The sequence below is a fragment of the Barbatula barbatula genome, assembly GCF_947034865.1.
Source record: "Barbatula barbatula genome assembly, chromosome: 14".
Taxonomy (NCBI): Eukaryota; Metazoa; Chordata; class Actinopteri; order Cypriniformes; family Nemacheilidae; genus Barbatula; species Barbatula barbatula.
In genome coordinates, this window is record NC_136777.1 from 10177030 (window position 1) to 10196021 (window position 18992).

Below are 18992 nucleotides of genomic sequence, written 5' to 3' on the forward strand. Positions count from 1 at the left end.
TAAGATGTTGCTTATAATGTTCCAGCACATGCTATAAAACAGTCTCAGGTGTTTTAAATAGTTTATTTTCTTTGGACTGGTTTGTCATTTTACATTCTGATCTTTTGCTGTTTGTGAAACATTATATTCAATATAAAAACAGCCAAAACCATTGCAGTAAAAAATAAAAGCAATTACAAAATCTGTTTTTAGGTAAAAAAAAGTACATTTCAAGTGCTTTTGTTTATAACAAATATTGGATTAAAAAAATGTAAGACTGTTGTCATTAACCCACACCAGTAAAGCGCTGATAATGTGTGTAATGTTTGGATTAAAATATAGCATGCATTTGCTTGATTATAAAACTGTATATCGTGATAATATAGGACCCAAACAAGCCTCTGACCTGTATTACTTCATAAAGAGAGGCAAGTTTATGTGTTTATTTATATTTTCTTTATGATATTCATGGTACTTCTGCTACAACTTTATGACTCTTTATACACCAGTGGTTCTTCTCCATCTACCAGACTGGGTATCACCTAAAGTTGAATATAAATAAATATGTATCAGATTGACTGCTATAGCATCATCAGTTGCTTGACATTTATTGATATTTAAAAAACAACTAACCTTTTTCACCTTTCTCTCCTCTTGGTCCTTCTGGTCCTCTTTGTCCCTGCAGGCCAGGTATTCCTGAGCTTCCTACATCCCCTGCAGATCATAAAGTAACAATACTGCTTAGCAATGGCTCACGTTTTCCCTATTACAATATTTAAGTTAATGTCTTGCGAGGTTTGAGCTATATGAATCATGACTGGCATTATCAGCCTCTGTAAAGGTTACCTTTCACTCCTTTTGGTCCTGGATATCCTCTCTCTCCTTTAGATCCCTGCCTACCAGGGGGTCCTGGAATGGTCCCGTGTACTAAAAAGAATTAAATTATTTTATACAAATGATCCAAGCAGCATGTGGCAATTCAATATCTTATTGGCATAAACACAAGTGGACACTGACTTCTAAAGAAGTCCACAAGGTCAGCCGTCACGTTTCCATAGGCAGCAAACACGCGGCTGTAGCCGGGCGTGCCAGGAGGACCAGGGGGCCCAGGGGGTCCTTGGGACTGTTGTTCTTGTCTTCTCCAGGATCCCTCTGTAAGATCCTGCAGTAGACCTTGATCTGTTGAAAAGTAAAATAGTTCAGCCAAAAATTCACCATTCATCTTATGTCTAAACCTGTATTAGTTATTTCTGCAGAACACAAAAAAAATATATTTTGAAGAACGTTGATAACCAAACAACACTAGCTCCATTGACTTCCATTCTATGAACACAAAACCAGAGACATTTCTCAAAATATCTTCTTTTGTGTTCCACATAAGAGTCATGACAGGTTTTGAACAACATGAGGGTTTTGGGGTGACCTTTAGGAAAATAGCTTTGTAACGAATATATTAATAAAATGACTCACTCTTTATGTAGTCAGTCACTTTCAGTGCAACAGTAGAATAGTCCAGTGCTTCATCCATCTCAGTGCCAAAACGATACTGGCTTCTAGCATTCTGATAACTGTGTCCTGGTTCGCCTTTCTGTCCAGGGGGTCCGGGAGGCCCAGGGAGACCGTAGCGTCTTACAGCGTCACCTGAAAAAGGCCCCACTATTAAATGACACTTCAATCTACCATCATCTGTAATATAAACCAGGCGAATCAAAGATGTGTATGCAGATCTGATTCATGAATTCTGTTCTGACAATGCAGGGTGGAGGTTGACCGCATTACTTGCAGTATCGGTTAAATATTCACCTCTCAATGAGAAGTTACACTAGTGTCAGCTTTCAGAGACAAGTTACAAACTCACTGTTGAAGTACTCCTGCAGCTCAGCACGGATGTGTTCTCTCTGGGCTTGGGAAGATCCGCTATATTGTACCAGGCCTGTAACGTCCCCTGGAGGTCCATGGGGTCCTCGTGGACCAGGTGGGCCTGGAGGTCCTCTAAAACCATTTTCTATAAACCACAGAATGGCATCATTACTGTCTTGTTGCATGTCCACTGAAGGTGGATGGTAGAATAATGAGTTTTGGTGTATCAGATGACTCACTCTGCAGGTAGAGCTGGATGTCCTCCAGTTTTAAACCTGAGATCACAGTAGAGCTGCTTCCTGGAGCACCCGTTTGACCAGGAGGTCCTTGTACGCCAGGAGGACCAGGGAGCCCGGGACGTCCAATGATTCCACTGAGCCCTGATTCTTCAAGCACATACAAGTGTAATGTAAGGAAATTTGAATGATGCTGAGATTTGAGAAAATGCTTTAAATGATTCAAAGTTAAAAAGAATCACATACTCTGAATTAAAGTGGTTATGTCACTGTAGGTCGAGCCCGGTAGGCCAGGGGGGCCGGGAGGGCCTGGTGGTCCGGCCTTATTTATAATTCCCTGGTCTAGAAATGAATCCGTAAATGCAATTAGACAGAAGTAACTTAATATAAAATAGTATTTTCTGTAAACTATAAAAAATATATTTTATTTATTATTTATTTATATAAAAATATACTTTTTTATTACAGTGATGTCTTTTTTTTGTAAGTTATTTGGGATTTTCCTGAAATCAAATCAAATCTAAATATTGGGTGAGGGTGATGAAAAATAACAGAATTTTCCCCTTAAGGCAATAAAATTATTTCCTGATAATAAATTGGAACTAAAACTAGAAAAAGTAGAATGTATACTATATATATCAAAATAAAAATAACTGACTAATAAAAGCACATATAAAACTGCTATGAATTAACCTTATATTAACATTCCATTTATTTCTTTATTTAGAAATTGTGTTGTTGGAGAAATGACACATTAGATTAGTCACATAACTCAGCTAAGGAACACACCTCTCATTATTCTGATGACATAGTTTGCTACCTCCTGTGTGTTAAAGCTTGTAGAAATACTGCCAGGTGCTCCCGGTGGTCCAGGAGGGCCAATCACATATCGCCTCACGTCATCTCCTGATCACAAGATAAAATCAAACAATCCATAACAATCCCATAACATTATCCACAGGTCTGAGAGTAAACATTCATATCCATTGTTTACTCACTCTGTAACAGAGAAATAATGTATTCAGCAGTTATGCTTCCAGGTGGGCCTGGAGGACCCGGTGGACCTTGAAGACCTTGACTAACACTGACACCACTGATTCCAGAACCTGAAACAAGTTAATAATACCTCAGTGTAGCTATTGTGTGTCAATGCTATAATATAATATTCTATAATATATAATATGCTATAATATTCATAAAAAAAGCTTCCTGAAATAAGAACATTTACATTTAGTAATTTAGCAGACGCTTTTATCCAAATCGACATACAAATGAGGTAAACAACAGAAGCAACTGGAACAACATAAGGACAACAAAAAGAATAAGTACTGATCTCACATTGCCCACCGCAGCATACAAAGCTAAGGATTTTTTTAGGATAGAAAGAGTAGAAAAGAAATAGATGTCAGTACCAATCGGTCAGGTTTTCAAGGAAGAGATGTGTTTTCAGATGATTCTTAAATATGTCTACAGAATCTGCTTATCTTGTAGCTGGGGGCAGATCGTTCCACAAATGTGAAACAGATCCAGAGAAGGTACGTGAGAGTGATTTTTCCCTTTTTGGGATGAAACTACAATACGTTGTTCGTTTGCAGAGCATATGGATCTGGGGCGGGTACATAAATCTGTATTAGCGAGTGAAGATATGGGGTGCCAATCCAGTGGTGGTCTTGTAGCCCAAGAAATATACAATTATGAAACCCTAATATATAGCTTTCACTTATGTAATACAAAACCATGTGTTATTTAATGGAATTATCGTTTGGCCAGGATATTTAGATATATACAGTAGACAGAATTCTGAACTTACGCTGAAGGTAGGCAACGACCCGAGATGCCACTTCCTCCACAGACACTGAAGCCCCAGGTGGTCCTGGTGCCCCTTGAATACTAGACAAATGCTGCCTCATGCTGTCACCTTGGTAGAGCAAGTCACACGTTCATGAGGAAATGATCTTCTGTGTACATTCACGTAAAGAATCATCCAGATAAACAGGTACTCACTCTGCATATACTCCATGATGTAACGACGATAATCTGCAGTTGAATGTGATCCACTGGAATGGCCTGGAGCACCGGGAGGTCCGGGAGGACCTGGAGGACCAGGCACCCCTTGGAGCCCGGATGAAACTGACCCTAAAGATAGATATTATGGAGAGGGCAAAAGTAGTGAAACAATGTTTTATCCTGGATTCTTGTGGTTTGCCCAATACAATACAAAGACATACGTAAAACAGCCAGAAATGTACAGAAAGAAAATTAACATTCACCTCTTGAGTCTCTTTGGAAAATCGCTGTACCTGGTATTCCAGGCTCCCCTGCAGAATTAGTAGAATGAAAACAGGTCAACAATAAGTTGCATTAAAGATAGCCTACTATAACATCTTTGTACAATGTTTCCTGATCCTTATTTAAAGATTTACCATTACGTCCGTCTCGCCCGGGTGGTCCTGGAGGCCCTGCGGGACCTGGTAGTCCTTGACCCGCACCATATTCAGTGACTATAAGTTATAAGTATTTCGTGTTAAATGTAGTTTTCATTTAATAGTAATACTGAAACAATAAATGCTTTTAAACAATGAAAGATGTAAAATTTTGATAGTCAATGTAAGTGAATGTAAGTAATGGCAGATTAAACAATTAGAAGGACAAGTGTCCAAGGATAACTACACATATGTTTTTTCATTTATATTAACAACAAAAATGTTTTAACTTACTAACTCTACCGGAACTCCCTGGAAGGCCAGGTTGACCCGGTTCACCTAAGAAATGATAAAATTAATAAAAAACAAGTCCTGGATTAAGACATGTGATGGTTGATCTATTCAAAGATGTGTTCAGTGTTCATAATAATCATTGTGATTGGTTTGAAGTGTTAGTTAGAGAGCAGAGCCTCACCTTGGTATCCCCTTGGTCCTTGAGCACCTGAAGTTTACACACATGAATCATTAAATATCTGATATCAGTTTGGTAACTATTGTCTAATATAATGTTTTCAAAGTGGCCTTACTGGTAAAAGGCTAAAAGCCTAATTTTTAATTTGAAAACGGTATATTTCACCTATTGCTCCTTTAGGCCCTGGAGAACCAGGTGGCCCAGGTGGTCCGGCAAAGAATGTTCCTGTGTTGGGAGAATTTGTCAGACTTTGAGACTTACAAAAATCCCAATGCATTATAACAGCATTTAAAACCATTTTTTGTGCTGGAGCCAAACCTGAATTTGGCACAAAGCTTCCTGAATCTCCCTTGTCTCCTTTTGGACCTGGTCTGCCGTATCCTATAAGACAATCACAGTTGAGAACAGTGTGAAACTAAAGAAAAGTCTGAGTAAGAGCCTTCTGATATCTTTCTCCTTCAACTGGTTAATATGAATACAGCATTTGTACGGAATGCTACAAACTTTCAGTAAAGATTTCACATTGTATTGATAAGGGAAGTGGGAGTACATATTTTAAGTTTTGCTGTAATTTACAAACAGCAAGAAAGTTCAATTGAAAAAAAAAAGATTTAATCTGGGGAAAGATTACTTTTGTAATTATACCTGCTTGACCCGGTGGTCCTGGTGGTCCTTGTATAGAATCTCCTAAAGGAACAAAGCAAAATAAAATGACTCATTGCATTCAAATCTGATGTGTTTTTAAAGCACACGCAAATCCATAGAGTTATTATTACAAAAAACTTTGCTGTTTACTTCAAAATATAATTTTACGATATTGGTCCTTTTATTATACCTGGACGTCCAGGAGGCCCTGGGGGACCAGGTGGTCCAGTAACACCAGCATTCTGTGCACCAAAAGCACCTAAAACATCAGACACACAGATGTTAGGTCAATTATTTCTCTCTTATCTGCTCATTTTCAAATTAGATCTTTGAAGACTCACTTTCTGCTCGCCTTGAACTCACAGTCTCACTAGTTCTGACTACAATACCGGGTTCACCTTGATCTCCTTGATCTCCCTTAGCACCTTTAGGACCTGCATAGACATGGAGATGGACAGGGGGATGGAATACCATTTTAGTAAGATTTTTAACGTATTTCAGCAAGTGCTTCAGATGCAGATTTACCAGGATGTCCAGAAATTCCAGCAGGACCAATGGGACCTAGTTTGACAAGAGAAATAATTTACATTAGTAAAGTATCAGGAGTTTACATTCGAAGTCTTATACACATCTAATGATGTGTGTGTAAACTAATGCAATATGAAGATTTTGATTGTGGACTTGAGAAGATGGCTGAGTGTTTTAGTTTTAACTCTAATTTGGATTTTTTTAACAATGTGATATATGTTATAGATTATGAACATACCTGAGAGTCCAGGGTGTCCAGGTGGGCCAGGAGGTCCAGGGCTGCCAGGTGGGCCTGGGATAGCCACTGAGTTAGAGCCAGCTGCAAAATCAACAATGTCCATGTCAGATGAAAACTCTCAGTTTTTCATGACAGAATTTTCATTTTTGGTTGGATTATCACTTTAATTTATTAAACCTTTCAGTGATCTGATGCTTCAGATAGTCTTACCTGCATTAATCACTCTCCCAGTTGCACCGATCTCACCTGTGTACATTTTCACAATGATTAATGTTAACATGCTCAACATATTTGTATTTACAGATATGTCTCCAAAGTTCAATAATACATCAAAATAATAATACTAAATACAAACAGATTGCATAATATCTGTCTACTTCATTAATACAAACGTCATCACACCTTTAGCCCCAGGTTGACCAGGATTGCCAGAAATGCCTATGATTAAAACATTAAAATAAATGTTTTAAATTCATACTCCACAGAAAAATATGAATACTGTAATGTACAAAAGGTACAGAAAAAATAAAGTAGTGAAAAAGTGTTGTACCTGGAGGTCCTTGTAGACCAGGAGTTCCTGATTCGAAAAGGTCAGTGAAAAAAAAAATTAGACAAAAGCATGTGATTTTATTATGATTATCAGCTTTCTATTATAATGTTTACATTTAACATAGTTTACTTTATAAAGTGACAAATTATGAGAACTATGTTTATCCATGCAGTTGACATCGGATTTTATACCTGGAAGCCCAGCATCACCAGGTGGCCCAGCTGGTCCTCTGATTCCTGGTAGGCCAATTGATCCTGTCTCACCTGGGGATGAACAAACACAATAGAGATACATACACAAATACTGAAAACATTGCAAAACATTATTTGTAAAATCAAATGGATAAATGTCACTTACCTCTTTGGCCTTTTTCACCATCAGGTCCTTGAGGCCCTAGTTCGACGTTAGAATGTTAGTCAAGTCAAATCATTTTATTTGTGTAGCGCTTTAGTATACAGTTTCAAGTTTCAAACAACGTTTCAAGCAAATGTGACAAAAATAAACTTGTTTATTGTAACCTGTAAACCACATTCATTTTTTTCCTCTTCACGTGTATTTAATATAGTCATTATTTAATTTCTTGCATACAGCCGAATGTTTTTGGAGCTTCAGAATGTCTGGGGTTAAGAAGCAATTTGTGACATAACTTTACTTGTTCATACGGATTAATTACCTGGTGATCCTTTAGCTCCCTTCTCACTAGCTGGTCCAGGCCTCCCTGCAGACCCAGGAACACCTGATAAAATCAACAAAAGTTTAAGTTTATATTTGTCTTAAAACTTAAACATACTGTAACACATGTGAATCAAGTTCACAGCCTAAATGTTCAAACCTGGAATCCCACTGTCTCCTTTATCACCATGATCACCTGCGATACAATGCACATTTCATTTCACAAAAATGTCACAATAACTACAGTGATAAATTGTGATGATTTGTATCATTTAAGACAAAATATGATTTGTTACAAACCTTTAATTCCAGGTGGACCCCTATCACCTGTAAAATAAAATAGATTTTAATGGTAATACAGCAGAGTTAGTTAGGCTATAATAAAATCATTCATTCAGAACACAACTTCAAACCTTTAGGACCAGGTTCACCGCTAAAGCCTCGTGGACCTTGTTCACCTGCACAGGAAGGAAACAAGGGCTTTATTTTTACATTTGTCATTTTATTATATGATGGCAAAAATGTGGGATGACAATCATTTTTATTTGTTTATTACCTTGTAAACCGCCAGCACCTAAACAGATACAATAACAAACCAATAATTAATACAATAACAATGATAGTGATTAAATCTTACAAAAATAAAGTATAAGCCTTTATAATAAATATATATAAATGTAAAATGTAACCTTTTTGCCCATGTACACCAGCAATACCAGGAAAACCAGGTAAACCTGGACAACACAAAACAAAAATTAAAACCGCTATCGCATCATTTATTGAGTTAAATAATAAATAAATAAAAACATTTATGTTTATGAGTTAAGTTTCATTTTAATCGCAGAATCTTACCCCTTTCACCCTTTTCTCCCATTCCTGGGGGTCCAGGATCTCCACGAGATCCCGGTTGTCCATCTCTTCCCCTGAAACCTGCTGGTCCTTCTGCACCCTGTTCACCTGTCAACCACAATTTTAAAGAAAAAGTCTACAATCATGTTTTTTAGAAAAATAAAATATAACATCAGTCACGTACAGCAATATGGACTGTACCTAAAAACTTTGCCATAAAAATACAGATAAACATAGAATTTTTCTTCAGTTTACTACTTTACAATTGAAAACCATGAATGTTATATATTTTAGGTTATACAGTAGATGTGTTGAATTATGTAGACTACCTTTTTCTCCTTTTGACCCATCTCTTCCTGAATGTCCCGGCACTCCTGGAGACCCTTCAGTAACATATCAAATGACATTCAAATCTGACTGCTGATTACTATGATGACTTTAGTTTTATTAACAGATCAAGTATTACTCTCACCTGATAGTCCTGGAAAACCACTGTCTCCTGCAAAAAAAGTTGACAATTTAGTATGGCCCCAAGAAAATAAGAACTCAAATGAATTCAAACTGAACAAACCTTTAGGCCCTTGAGGTCCAGTTTCACCTAAAAGTGGTAAAAAGAGTAAACTTAGATAACACAATAATACAAATTAAGTTTCTTTTCACAAGTTTTCTGTATGTTCAAATACCTTTTGGGCCCTGCAGTCCTCCTTCAGCTTTGATTAAAAGCATGAGCTGGTCTACATACACAAAAAGTTCTATAAATGCAATGATATTTCAAACATTTGTCCAGTTCAGATTAATTGGAGCGAAATGTTGCATGTTAAAAGCGAATGTTCAAAACCCCAAAAAAACTTTATATAATCTGTATTTACTGTATATATATATATATATATATATATATTTATATATAAGGGGGAATTTTTACAAGCCCATAAATATAGTGAATGTCAAAAACCTTAATAAAGCTATTAAATTGACCAGATTGTGTTTTGCAAATAAATTCAATCATGCAGCTCATATGGGGTCAGGTGCAAGGGAAGAATGTAGAAAGGATCATGATCATAGTATGAAAACCACTGCTTTATGATACTCCATACCTCTCATGGCTTCAGACTGCATCTCTGCTCTCAGTATTTGTAGTATATGGCTCTGTGCTAAATTGCCTGAAAGGCCTGTAGACCCCTGATCCAGTGTATTCTCTTTTACAGATTTAACTCCACCATTGTTGATGTAATAAATGTCATCAATAGAAGCTGACTGGCGACTTGAGTGTGCGTTCATGGAGGAGGAAATTCCCTCAAGAGCACTGACACGATTCTTCAGTTTCTTCACCTGATCAGCTTCAAGACAAGAGATGTTCATAAATACAAAAGAGACACATCAGCAGTGCATTTTAAACTCTTTCCCACCATTCTTTTTTTTCCCTAATATTCATCCAAGCATCCTTCCTGATATTAACTCCTCCACTCCAATGACAGACTTACCCAAAGCAATGAGTCCAAACAAAAGTCCAAGGAGCAGCAGAAGACCAAGCAAAAAGCCAAGCAGCCACTTCCACCAGGAACAGCAGTGCGGCCCACAACAACCCCCAACACAATTACAGTCGTCCTCAGCCTTATGAATCTCTGACAGAACATATAGTTTCGGGATTGAAAATATATTTTTTTGTACGGTACATAACAATAATAATAGCAAGAAGAACAATAAAGTTTACCTGCATATGTAGCTTTATCTTTTGTTGCCACCGCTGAAGACCCATCTTTGAAGAAGAATATTTTTGGTGATGCAAACACATAGTTTCAAGTCAGTATTTTCATGACTTTAACGTATTTTACTTGTTGATTTTGTTATCTATATTCATATATTAAAAATATAAAAAGTTCTTACAGTATGTGCCAGAGCTAGACTTGACTGGTGCACTTTCAGAATAGCTGGTTGTAAAAACGTCCTTCTTCACTGAAACATCTGAATATGACTCTGTAATGAAAACATTGTGTGGGGTTCAGTTATTCAAATATATAACAAATAAAGTGTCAGTCTAAAAAATAACATGTTCTGTAATGTTTTATTAGAACCATTTCAACACCACCATACACTGTTTACCTGCTTTGCCATTGGGGGCGCTGCTGGTAAACTGCTTGCCACTGTCTTTGGTCAAAATAAGTTCTTCTGTCTCTCTCTTCGCAGGAATGTTCTCTTTCTCTGATGTCAGGTATTTCTTTGTGACATTCTCATTCAAGACCCTTGTGCCAGTTCCTAAATACAATACATAGTGTTCCTGTTTATCATGCAGCAATAGCTATGCCTTCAAAGAACCAAAGTATACAAGGAATAAAGCCTGACTAAATATGACAACCACCTGAAGTGCTCACTCCAACAGTGCTGTTTGGACTTGCTGAATAATTTTTCTGCACTCCATATCCTAAAGGATTCCCGAACATAAACAAAAGGTCTTATTTTACAATGCTTGGTTTCTATTTGCATACAGTAAATGCTCATTCATATGTATTGAGTCAGTTTCTCAGGACACTAATTCAAAAGCTTTTGAATCAAAGACCTGAAGTGGAGACACCTGCGCTCAGTCCTACAGGGCTGTTTGGACTTGATGAATAATTTTTCTGTACCCCATATCCTGAAGAATACAAGAAATGCACAATATAAAAGTGTATCTTTCACATTGTCAATAGAACAATAGCCTTTTCAATTGCTTTACCGCAATAATACATGTTACTGTACAGCATATATGTATATTGCATGCATAGAAAAATATAATCTATAATAATTCAATATTAGTTTAAAAAAAGATAAAATAATTCTCAATAAAAATAACCACCTGAAGTGGAGCCACCTGCGCTCAGTCCTACAGGGCTGTTTGGACCTGATGAATAATTTTTCTGGACCCCATATCCTGAAGAATACAAGAAATGCACAATATAAAAGTGTATCTCTCACATTAATAAGACATAAGCATTTTCACTTGCATGTCAACAAAAATGAATGTTATTGTATGTATGCATATTGCTTGTGTATGGAGAAAATATAAATGTATTAAATATATATGTTTAAAAAACAAAGAAAACTATTATTAAAACAACCACCTGAAGTGGAGACACCTGCGCTCAGTCCTACAGGGCTGTTTGGACTTGATGAATAATTTTTCTGGACCCCATATCCTGAAGAATACAAGAAATGCACAATATAAAATGGTATCTCTAACATTCTCAATAAGACATAAGCATTTTCACTGGCATGTCAACAAAAATGAATGTTATTGTATGTATGCATATTGCTTGTGTATGGAGAAAATATAAATGTATTATATATATTAAAATAAAACAAGAAAACAATTATTAAAACAACCACCTGAAGTGGAGACACCTGCGGTCAGTCCAACAGGGCTGTTTGGACTTGATGAATAATTTTTCTGTACCCCGTATCCTGAAGAATGCAAGAAACATAATACAAAATGGTATCTCTAACATTCTCAATAAGACATTAGGCATTTTCACTGCCTGACAACAAAATGAATGTAATTGTATGTATGCATATTGCTTGTGTATGGAGACAATATAATTGTATTAAATATATATGTTTAAAAAACAAAGAAAACAATTATTAAAACAAACACCTGAAGTGGAGACACCTGTGCTCACTCCAACAGGGCTGTTTGTGATTGATGAATAATTTTTCCCTGCCCCGTACCCTAAAAAACACAGTAACAAATACACATACACATGTATGTAGAATGCATACAATGTTATTATATTTGAAAATTATAATGTATACCTGGAATTGTGTTAGCTCCACTGGAACTTAAAACTCCTAAATTGTTTTGGAATCCATACACTAAACACCAAGTAAAAACATAATTTTCAGGAAATTAAATGTATATATTAAACTTAAAGATTTGATAAAACTGATTTATTGATTCATGATCAAAGTACATGATTTTCCTGTTATTTTTCACCAGCTTGCAAGTTTGCAGTCTATTTATGTTATTATTGTTTTTTACCGCATTTCAAAGATACATTCAAATTTGGTATGTATAAATAAAACAAGTGTCTAAAAACACAATCTATTGCCCAAGTGATGCAGACCTGATAAAGAAGATGGGGATGTGCTGTGGACAAGTGAAGCTCCTGTTGACATGTTGTTGGTGTTGCTGTTTAAGCTGTAGGCTGCATTACCAGAGGAGACTGCAGAGGGCAGTGTGGAGGTGTTCCATGTAAATGAGGACAGCTCAGTCTCCAGAAAAGGGTTGTCATATTGTTCAACTAAGAAAATCGGATGAAAAGTCTTAACACTTTGGAATGATTTATGAGCATTTATAAACCAGGGAGTGGCATGTGAAAACCCCTATAGGTGTGGTGGGAGTACTAAGACAAAACTTTACGAACAGTTCATCCTGTCATCAGCCTGAGCTGTCTTCATCTTCCTGTCAATGCCTGGCTTGGTGGAGATACTGGTCTCTACAGTGGCTTTGCGAGGGAGGGGCAGAGGAGAGGTGCAGGGAGATCTTGTAGGGCTTACGCTGGCGGAGCGTGATCCTTTCAGTAGCTTTTTCACATCATTAAGCTCTGTCCCTGTAGCAACAGAGCTGTATCAGTCATTTTGCTGTTTAAACATGCCTTTACTTTTTCACTTTCTCAGACTATTGGCCACTGTAGCGTTAAACAGTAATCTAATGTAATGCCAATACATTCGTTAAAAAAGTATATGCATCCCAGGTTACAAAGGGAGTATTCAAACATTAATTCACACTTATATGCATGCATTAAACATTTTGCCATATGGATTAATATATATATATCCATGTTTAATACATTTTAAGAAAACTAATTAGAAAGAAAACCCACATCTTGTGGATGGAGATGCACTCTGCAGTCTTGTCCTGATTTCCGTCTCTAAAGTAGAGAGAGAGAGAGAGAGAGAGAGAGAGAGAGAGAGAGAGAGAGAGAGAGTGAATGTGTGTGAGAGAGAATAAGAAGGACCAGGGGATGAAGAAAACAGTTTGAACTTGTCATAACTCAACACTGATGTATACATTATGCAGATGCATTTAAAGTAATATTGATATGATATCAAAATAAAATTTCAGTCCTGGTGCTGAAAGTGCTTACAGTACCTTTGGCTTAAAACTAAATAATAAATTATTCCTAGTAATAGAGAAACTAGTAAAAATCACCAGTACTTCATCAAATATTATCCGAAATGTATTACACATATTGTAGGTATTATTTATGTATTTATATACATAATACATAAATAGGAGACCATTCCAAATATTCATTTAATCAGCATTTCTAGATGTATTGTAGCCATTACGGCCCAGTGTCGTATAAATTTCGACAAAATCAAACCACAGGAGTGACACAAAGTCATCCAACAGTAATGTGTAAGACTGACAGCATGACAAGACTCATGAAAACTGTGATATCACAAAACTGTGATAACACATACAAATGGTTTTGACCTGCTTAAAAGGTTCTTCACAGCGATGCCATAGAAGAACGATTTGTGGTTCCACAAAGAACCATTCAGTCAAAGGTTCTTTAAAGAACCATCTCTTTCTTACTTTTTATAATCTGAAGAACCTGAAGTTAGAAGTGCACAGTGATAATTGAATGATAATTTAACCTAAACACAACTATAGAAAATTCTAAATCCAGGATTTTTTTTTATCATTTTCAAATGGTCTCTTAATTATTTCAGTGGCTGTATATACAGCCATGCACCAAATGAAGAGACCATTTCTGAGACCATTTTTCTGATTCAAAAATCTTCTATTTAAAGGTACACTCTTAGAACCCTTTTTGTCTTAATGGTTCCATAAAGTTCTGTTTCACATAAAGTTCTTTGTGGCGAAAAAAAGTTGAAAAGGTAAGAAAGAGATGGTTCTTTGTGAAACCAAAAATCGTTTTTCTATGGCATCGCTGTGAGGTAAAAATAATTGTTTTTGTTTCATTATGTGGACTAATAACAATATTTCCCCCAAATGTTAAATAAAAAGATTGCTTCTATTTGCTTTTATTAGCAGTAAATGCAATCTTGATAAATAGGTCAAAATAACAGAAAAGATCCTCTATATTTACGAAAACCACAAAAATTATATTTTTATGTGATAACCTTGATTGTTTCATCATCACAGTTTTCGTGTGTTTTGTCATTATGTCAGTCTTTCACATTTGCTGTTTGATTTTATTGAAGTACAACAAACACTGGACTAGAATGAATGAATGAGGCATTTATATTGACTTTATTGTGAATTGCTGTAGGCCCAAAGCGCTTTACAATCATATGAGGGGGTCTCTCCTCAACCACCACAAGTGTGCAGCATCCACCTGGATGATGCGATGGCAGCCACAGTACACACCAGCTGTAGGTGGAGAGGAGAGATAGAGCCAATTCAGAGGGTGGGCATTATTTGGAGGCCATGATTGACAAGGGCCAATAGAGGGAATCTGGCCACGACACCAGGGTTACACCCCTAATCTTTCTGAGAAGTGCCATGGGATCTATAATGACCATAGGGAGTCAGGACCTCGGTTTAACGTCTTGTCTGAAGAACGATGCTTTTTTCAGTATTGTGTCCCCATCACTATACTGGGGCATTAGGACCCAAACAGACCACAAGGTGAGTACCTCCTGCTGCTCACACTAACACCTTTTCCAGCAGCAATCTAGCTTTCTCAGGAGGTCTCCCATCCAGGTACTGACCTTCAGTGGGCAACCAGTCTTGTGCTACAGGGTGACATGGCTGCTGGATGGCCACAATACATTTAGAAGTGCTGCTTTGAAATTAAAATTTAGAATTTTTTGAATGCTGTTTATTATATACAGAACATACTGCATATTACTAATCTCACCTCTGCTCTGAGTCCTCCCTCTAGATGATCCTATAAACAAAAATAAAACCAACAATGAATACATTTTTACAAAGCTTGGTATAAATCTTTTAAATTAACGGTATAAATATTGCTATTTGTGGGTGTTACCATAGTCTTTTCTTTTGATCTCTGGGGAGGAATTCTCACTTGAGCTTCCTAAAATAGATTACACACTAACATAAATATAACAAACTCAAACAAAAACAATTGCTTATTTTTTCCAAGGAGGTTTCTTCCTCAATTCTGACTAACCATCGTAACGACTGGAATGAGTGGTTTTGCTTTTCTTCTCCAGAAACAAAGGGGAGACGCAGGAATCTTGTGTTCTCCTCATGCCATCAGTGGAGCTGGATCTCACCCTTAGCCCAGAGCCCGATCCAAACGCACTATCAAAACCATCAGAAGAGCCACCTGCCTTGCTGATTATACTCACAGAGGTATCCTCTGACAGTAAGTCACTGAGAGCAGATCCTAATCCACCTGTACTCCCACCCCCTGAAGCTAAAACACAGAGAGAAAGATGGTTTTAGACCAATGATATTGCCACAACAATGTTTATTCAGGTTTAGGAATGTTTATTCTAACATTTGTCTATATTTAGCTAAGCAATTGCTATGTTAAGTTTGCTTACAGGAAAAGAAGTAAGAACTGTTTTGGGTTATAATGTTCTTGTCCAAGCTAGAACTTCCATAGTTACTTGACATTCCCTTACTGGACGATGCACTGAAGCCTCCTGGGGGTTAAAAACATAACACATGGCAACAATATTCACTTTGACCTCATATTGCAAAGACACTGTTAAAGCCACCGTTTGACAAACAAGAAATATCCCATGATATAAAGGAGAGCAAATAAAGGAGAGAAAACGTTCAAGCTGAATGAAACACCAAATGAGCATACAGAAGATGTGCTGAATGCACTGAGGTAACTTACGTGGTGGTAGAGATGTAAGTCTAGTTTCAGTGCCTGTTTTCAGAATACATGTCTTAAGTATGTGCACAGTTCTCTTTAAACACATATTTATAAAGCAGGAAAACAATCCATGAATCAAACTGGCAGAGTATTTTAATAACATTAGAGAACCACTAGATGGCACAAACAGATAACAGAATCTCTAGATGGCTAGATGGAAGTCTTACAATGATTCACAGCAACAGTTACATAAATTCAGTGCTAAAGTGAACTAAAGTGAGTGATCAAAACATCCCTACCTTTGACTCCTAAACTTCCTCCTGAATAATTGATTTGTCCTAAATCGTCCATTCCATTATAACTGCAGGAAAATAACATAAAGGTATATAAGTAACACATATGAAATATAGTTTATATGTAGTACATTAGTAAAAACCAGGGGTAAATATCTCTAATATAAAGTGGAATCTGTTACTTACATTATACATCTTACACTTACAAATACCACTATAAAAAGCTTGAAAGGTTTTTGCATTTGTTAACTCATTTATGAAACATTTTTTGCTGGGGTGTGTAAAATGACATAATCTTTTGTTTTGAAAGAGAACAGCAGAATCTGGAGAGCATATGGAGAAGTGCTTAACCGTATGTTCACTTGTTCCCACAGCAACAAGTTTTAACAAGAAATGTAATACTTTTTTCCCTATTTCCTGGAAGATTCCACTCATGTTACAAGGCAAGTATGTTATAGAATGGATGTCCAGATCATTGCCAAACTGTAATTAAAATTGGCACATGAAGCATTAATGAAGAATAATCCCTAAGGGATGATAATTTGCGCCAATAAAGGCTTGCAGGAACAACTACAGTCTCATATTTACACTGAAGAAAGTGAAGCAGTTCACTACCACACCCTCCTCACATCCATAACAAATGCAAGGCCAGCTACTGGTTCCCCAAAACCACAACGAATCAAAAAGCTGAACATAATGGATGGTGTCTCATGCACAAACAATATCTGTATTGTTAGTTTTTCATGCACAATCCTTTATGGAGTTGCATTAGACTTTGATAACGTGTGAAACACAATCTTTTTAACACACTTTCTTTCTCATATTTACATTTAGTCATTTTGCAGACGCTTTTATCCAGAGGGGTTTACAGATTATGTAAAAAATGGAAGCAATTGGAACAACGAAGGGACAATCAAAAGCATATAGGGAATGAGCCATTATACAAATTCCACTAAACGGTTTTTGGTCCTTTAATTTGTAAGCATTATTATCATCTTTACTGTAGTATGTGTGTTATCTCAAGATTATTTTATCAACATCTAAACTAAACACCAAACCATCACAAAATCAGGATACGAAGAACCCTTGTTTTTTTATTTATTTGATGTATTTTCAAAGGAAACAACAGATGGATATAATCTATAAGAGTGTAATGTTTCGCGGGAGATTACATAACTAAAAGACTGAATGTATTCCATCTGCAAATGATTCTTTTTTTATCTTCACTTCTTACATGCAGTTGAAAAGGAAAATATGCAAAATGTGTGAAAGTTGTGTAAGATTATATATATGATAAAAGATGCTTTACCTTTGTTCCTGGAAAGAGCAGAATGATTTTGGTTTCTTTTAAAAGAAAAGTCCGGTTAAGCGTCCACTGAGGAGTTGTCTGTGAACCTGTGCAGTATGTGAATGTTGTTGCCCGACGTCTGTTGAGTTCTATTTCATTTTCTTTCTTCTTTCACAGGCAAGTTTTCACACGACTCCAGGGTTGGATTTTAAACTGAGCCACTCCCCTGTATTTTGGCAGGTACACACAGACAGACTTTGAAGAACACAATGCCCTTAGGAATCACAGTTTTATCCTTTTTGATTCTGCACACCAAAGCTTTAGGACATGTTCAGATGAAGACAGGTGTGGCTGGACATGTCACACAGCAAAACATAACACACTTCAAATCTTAGGAAGTGGGATTAAACAACCACGGTTGGCATAGCAGTGTAAATATCAGAGGATATCTATTTTGTTTAACATCAAATAGTCTAGTCTGAAATATAAATCATTCTATAGTTTGTTTTATTTGAGAGTCTGTGAAATGATTTTCCCTCTCGGTTGTTACAGTAGGAGGTGATGTTAACTATAGCCTTCCCCTGAACCTAGAAACCAAATGCTATTATTAGATTAAATTCAACGCATGATTTGGCAGATTCATGCACTTTTTTAAAATAGGGACACCAGAAATTGATTTTCATTTGGTCTTTTGTTTGATTATTTTTTAAGCTTTGTTATGCAGTAAGTTTTATAATACAGATTGTGTATGAGCAAGCATAGGCATTTATTGGAATTCCTAAAACATGACTATGGGGGGTGGGGATCATTTAGTCAATTTTTTTACAAGAACTAGCTTGATTTGATGTTATGATGCATATTGCAATCATTTATATTACTCAGTGTATGAATCTCTCTCACTCTCTCTCGCTTTCTCTCTCTCTCTCTCTCTCGTTTTCTCTCGCTTTCTCTCTCTCTCTGTCTCTCTCTCTCTCTCTCTCTCTCTCTCTCTCTCTCTCTTTCTCTATCATACACACACTCTGTCTCTCTCTCTCTCTCTCTCTCTCTCTCTCCAAAGATTGTTGGATCATGAACCATGCAAATGTTCCAAATCACATTCAGACACAAACAAGCTTTCCCCAAGGAAAAATAAAGGCTTTAGATTTCTGAGATCCGTATGCCTA

At 36.6% G+C, this 18992-nt stretch overlaps 1 protein-coding gene across 4 annotated transcripts; it reads right to left on the reverse strand.

Moving 5' to 3' along the window:
• Window positions 1-45: 45 nt before the first annotated feature.
• col17a1b (collagen, type XVII, alpha 1b) lies at window positions 46-18008 on the reverse strand. Of its 4 annotated transcripts, none has more exons than XM_079472859.1 (61): window positions 17851-18008; window positions 16548-16609; window positions 16270-16302; window positions 15968-16069; window positions 15589-15837; window positions 15445-15492; window positions 15316-15345; window positions 13306-13353; window positions 12847-13032; window positions 12547-12723; window positions 12236-12295; window positions 12078-12152; window positions 11813-11887; window positions 11548-11622; window positions 11283-11357; window positions 11007-11081; window positions 10809-10871; window positions 10553-10705; window positions 10337-10426; window positions 10164-10208; window positions 9934-10074; window positions 9547-9789; window positions 9136-9186; window positions 9024-9050; window positions 8925-8951; window positions 8782-8835; window positions 8456-8560; window positions 8293-8337; window positions 8160-8177; window positions 8017-8061; window positions 7904-7930; window positions 7764-7799; window positions 7605-7667; window positions 7289-7324; window positions 7123-7194; window positions 6932-6958; window positions 6784-6819; window positions 6592-6627; window positions 6382-6462; window positions 6141-6176; window positions 5957-6049; window positions 5806-5874; window positions 5616-5657; window positions 5289-5351; window positions 5136-5195; window positions 4974-5000; window positions 4793-4837; window positions 4499-4576; window positions 4346-4393; window positions 4080-4211; window positions 3886-3993; window positions 3074-3181; window positions 2865-2981; window positions 2322-2417; window positions 2079-2225; window positions 1838-1984; window positions 1450-1620; window positions 997-1158; window positions 826-906; window positions 613-693; window positions 46-521 (listed from the first exon to the last, which is right to left on the reverse strand). In XM_079472859.1, exons 2-61 carry the CDS (start codon window positions 16597-16599, stop codon window positions 478-480), a joined length of 4836 nt encoding a protein of 1611 aa, XP_079328985.1. In that variant the 5' UTR covers window positions 16600-16609; window positions 17851-18008; the 3' UTR covers window positions 46-477. The 4 variants fall into 4 exon arrangements, with proteins under 4 accessions (XP_079328985.1, XP_079328987.1, XP_079328986.1 ...); XM_079472861.1 differs by having other exon boundaries at window positions 11007-11021; window positions 11298-11357; window positions 17851-17977; XM_079472860.1 differs by lacking the exon at window positions 11548-11622 and having other exon boundaries at window positions 17851-17977.
• Between the last annotated feature and the right edge of the window lie 984 nt (window positions 18009-18992).

Coding starts and splice junctions, on each gene's coding strand:
- col17a1b (XM_079472859.1), bottom strand. CDS start 16,599: ATGGACGATTTAGGACAAATCAATTATTCAGGAGGAAGTTTAGGAGTC. Junction 15,493..15,588: donor TCATTCCAGTCGTTACGATG/GTTAGTCAGAAT, acceptor AATCTATTTTAG/GAAGCTCAAGTGAGAATTCC. Junction 2,226..2,321: donor CATAACCACTTTAATTCAGA/GTATGTGATTCT, acceptor ATGTGCTTGAAG/AATCAGGGCTCAGTGGAATC.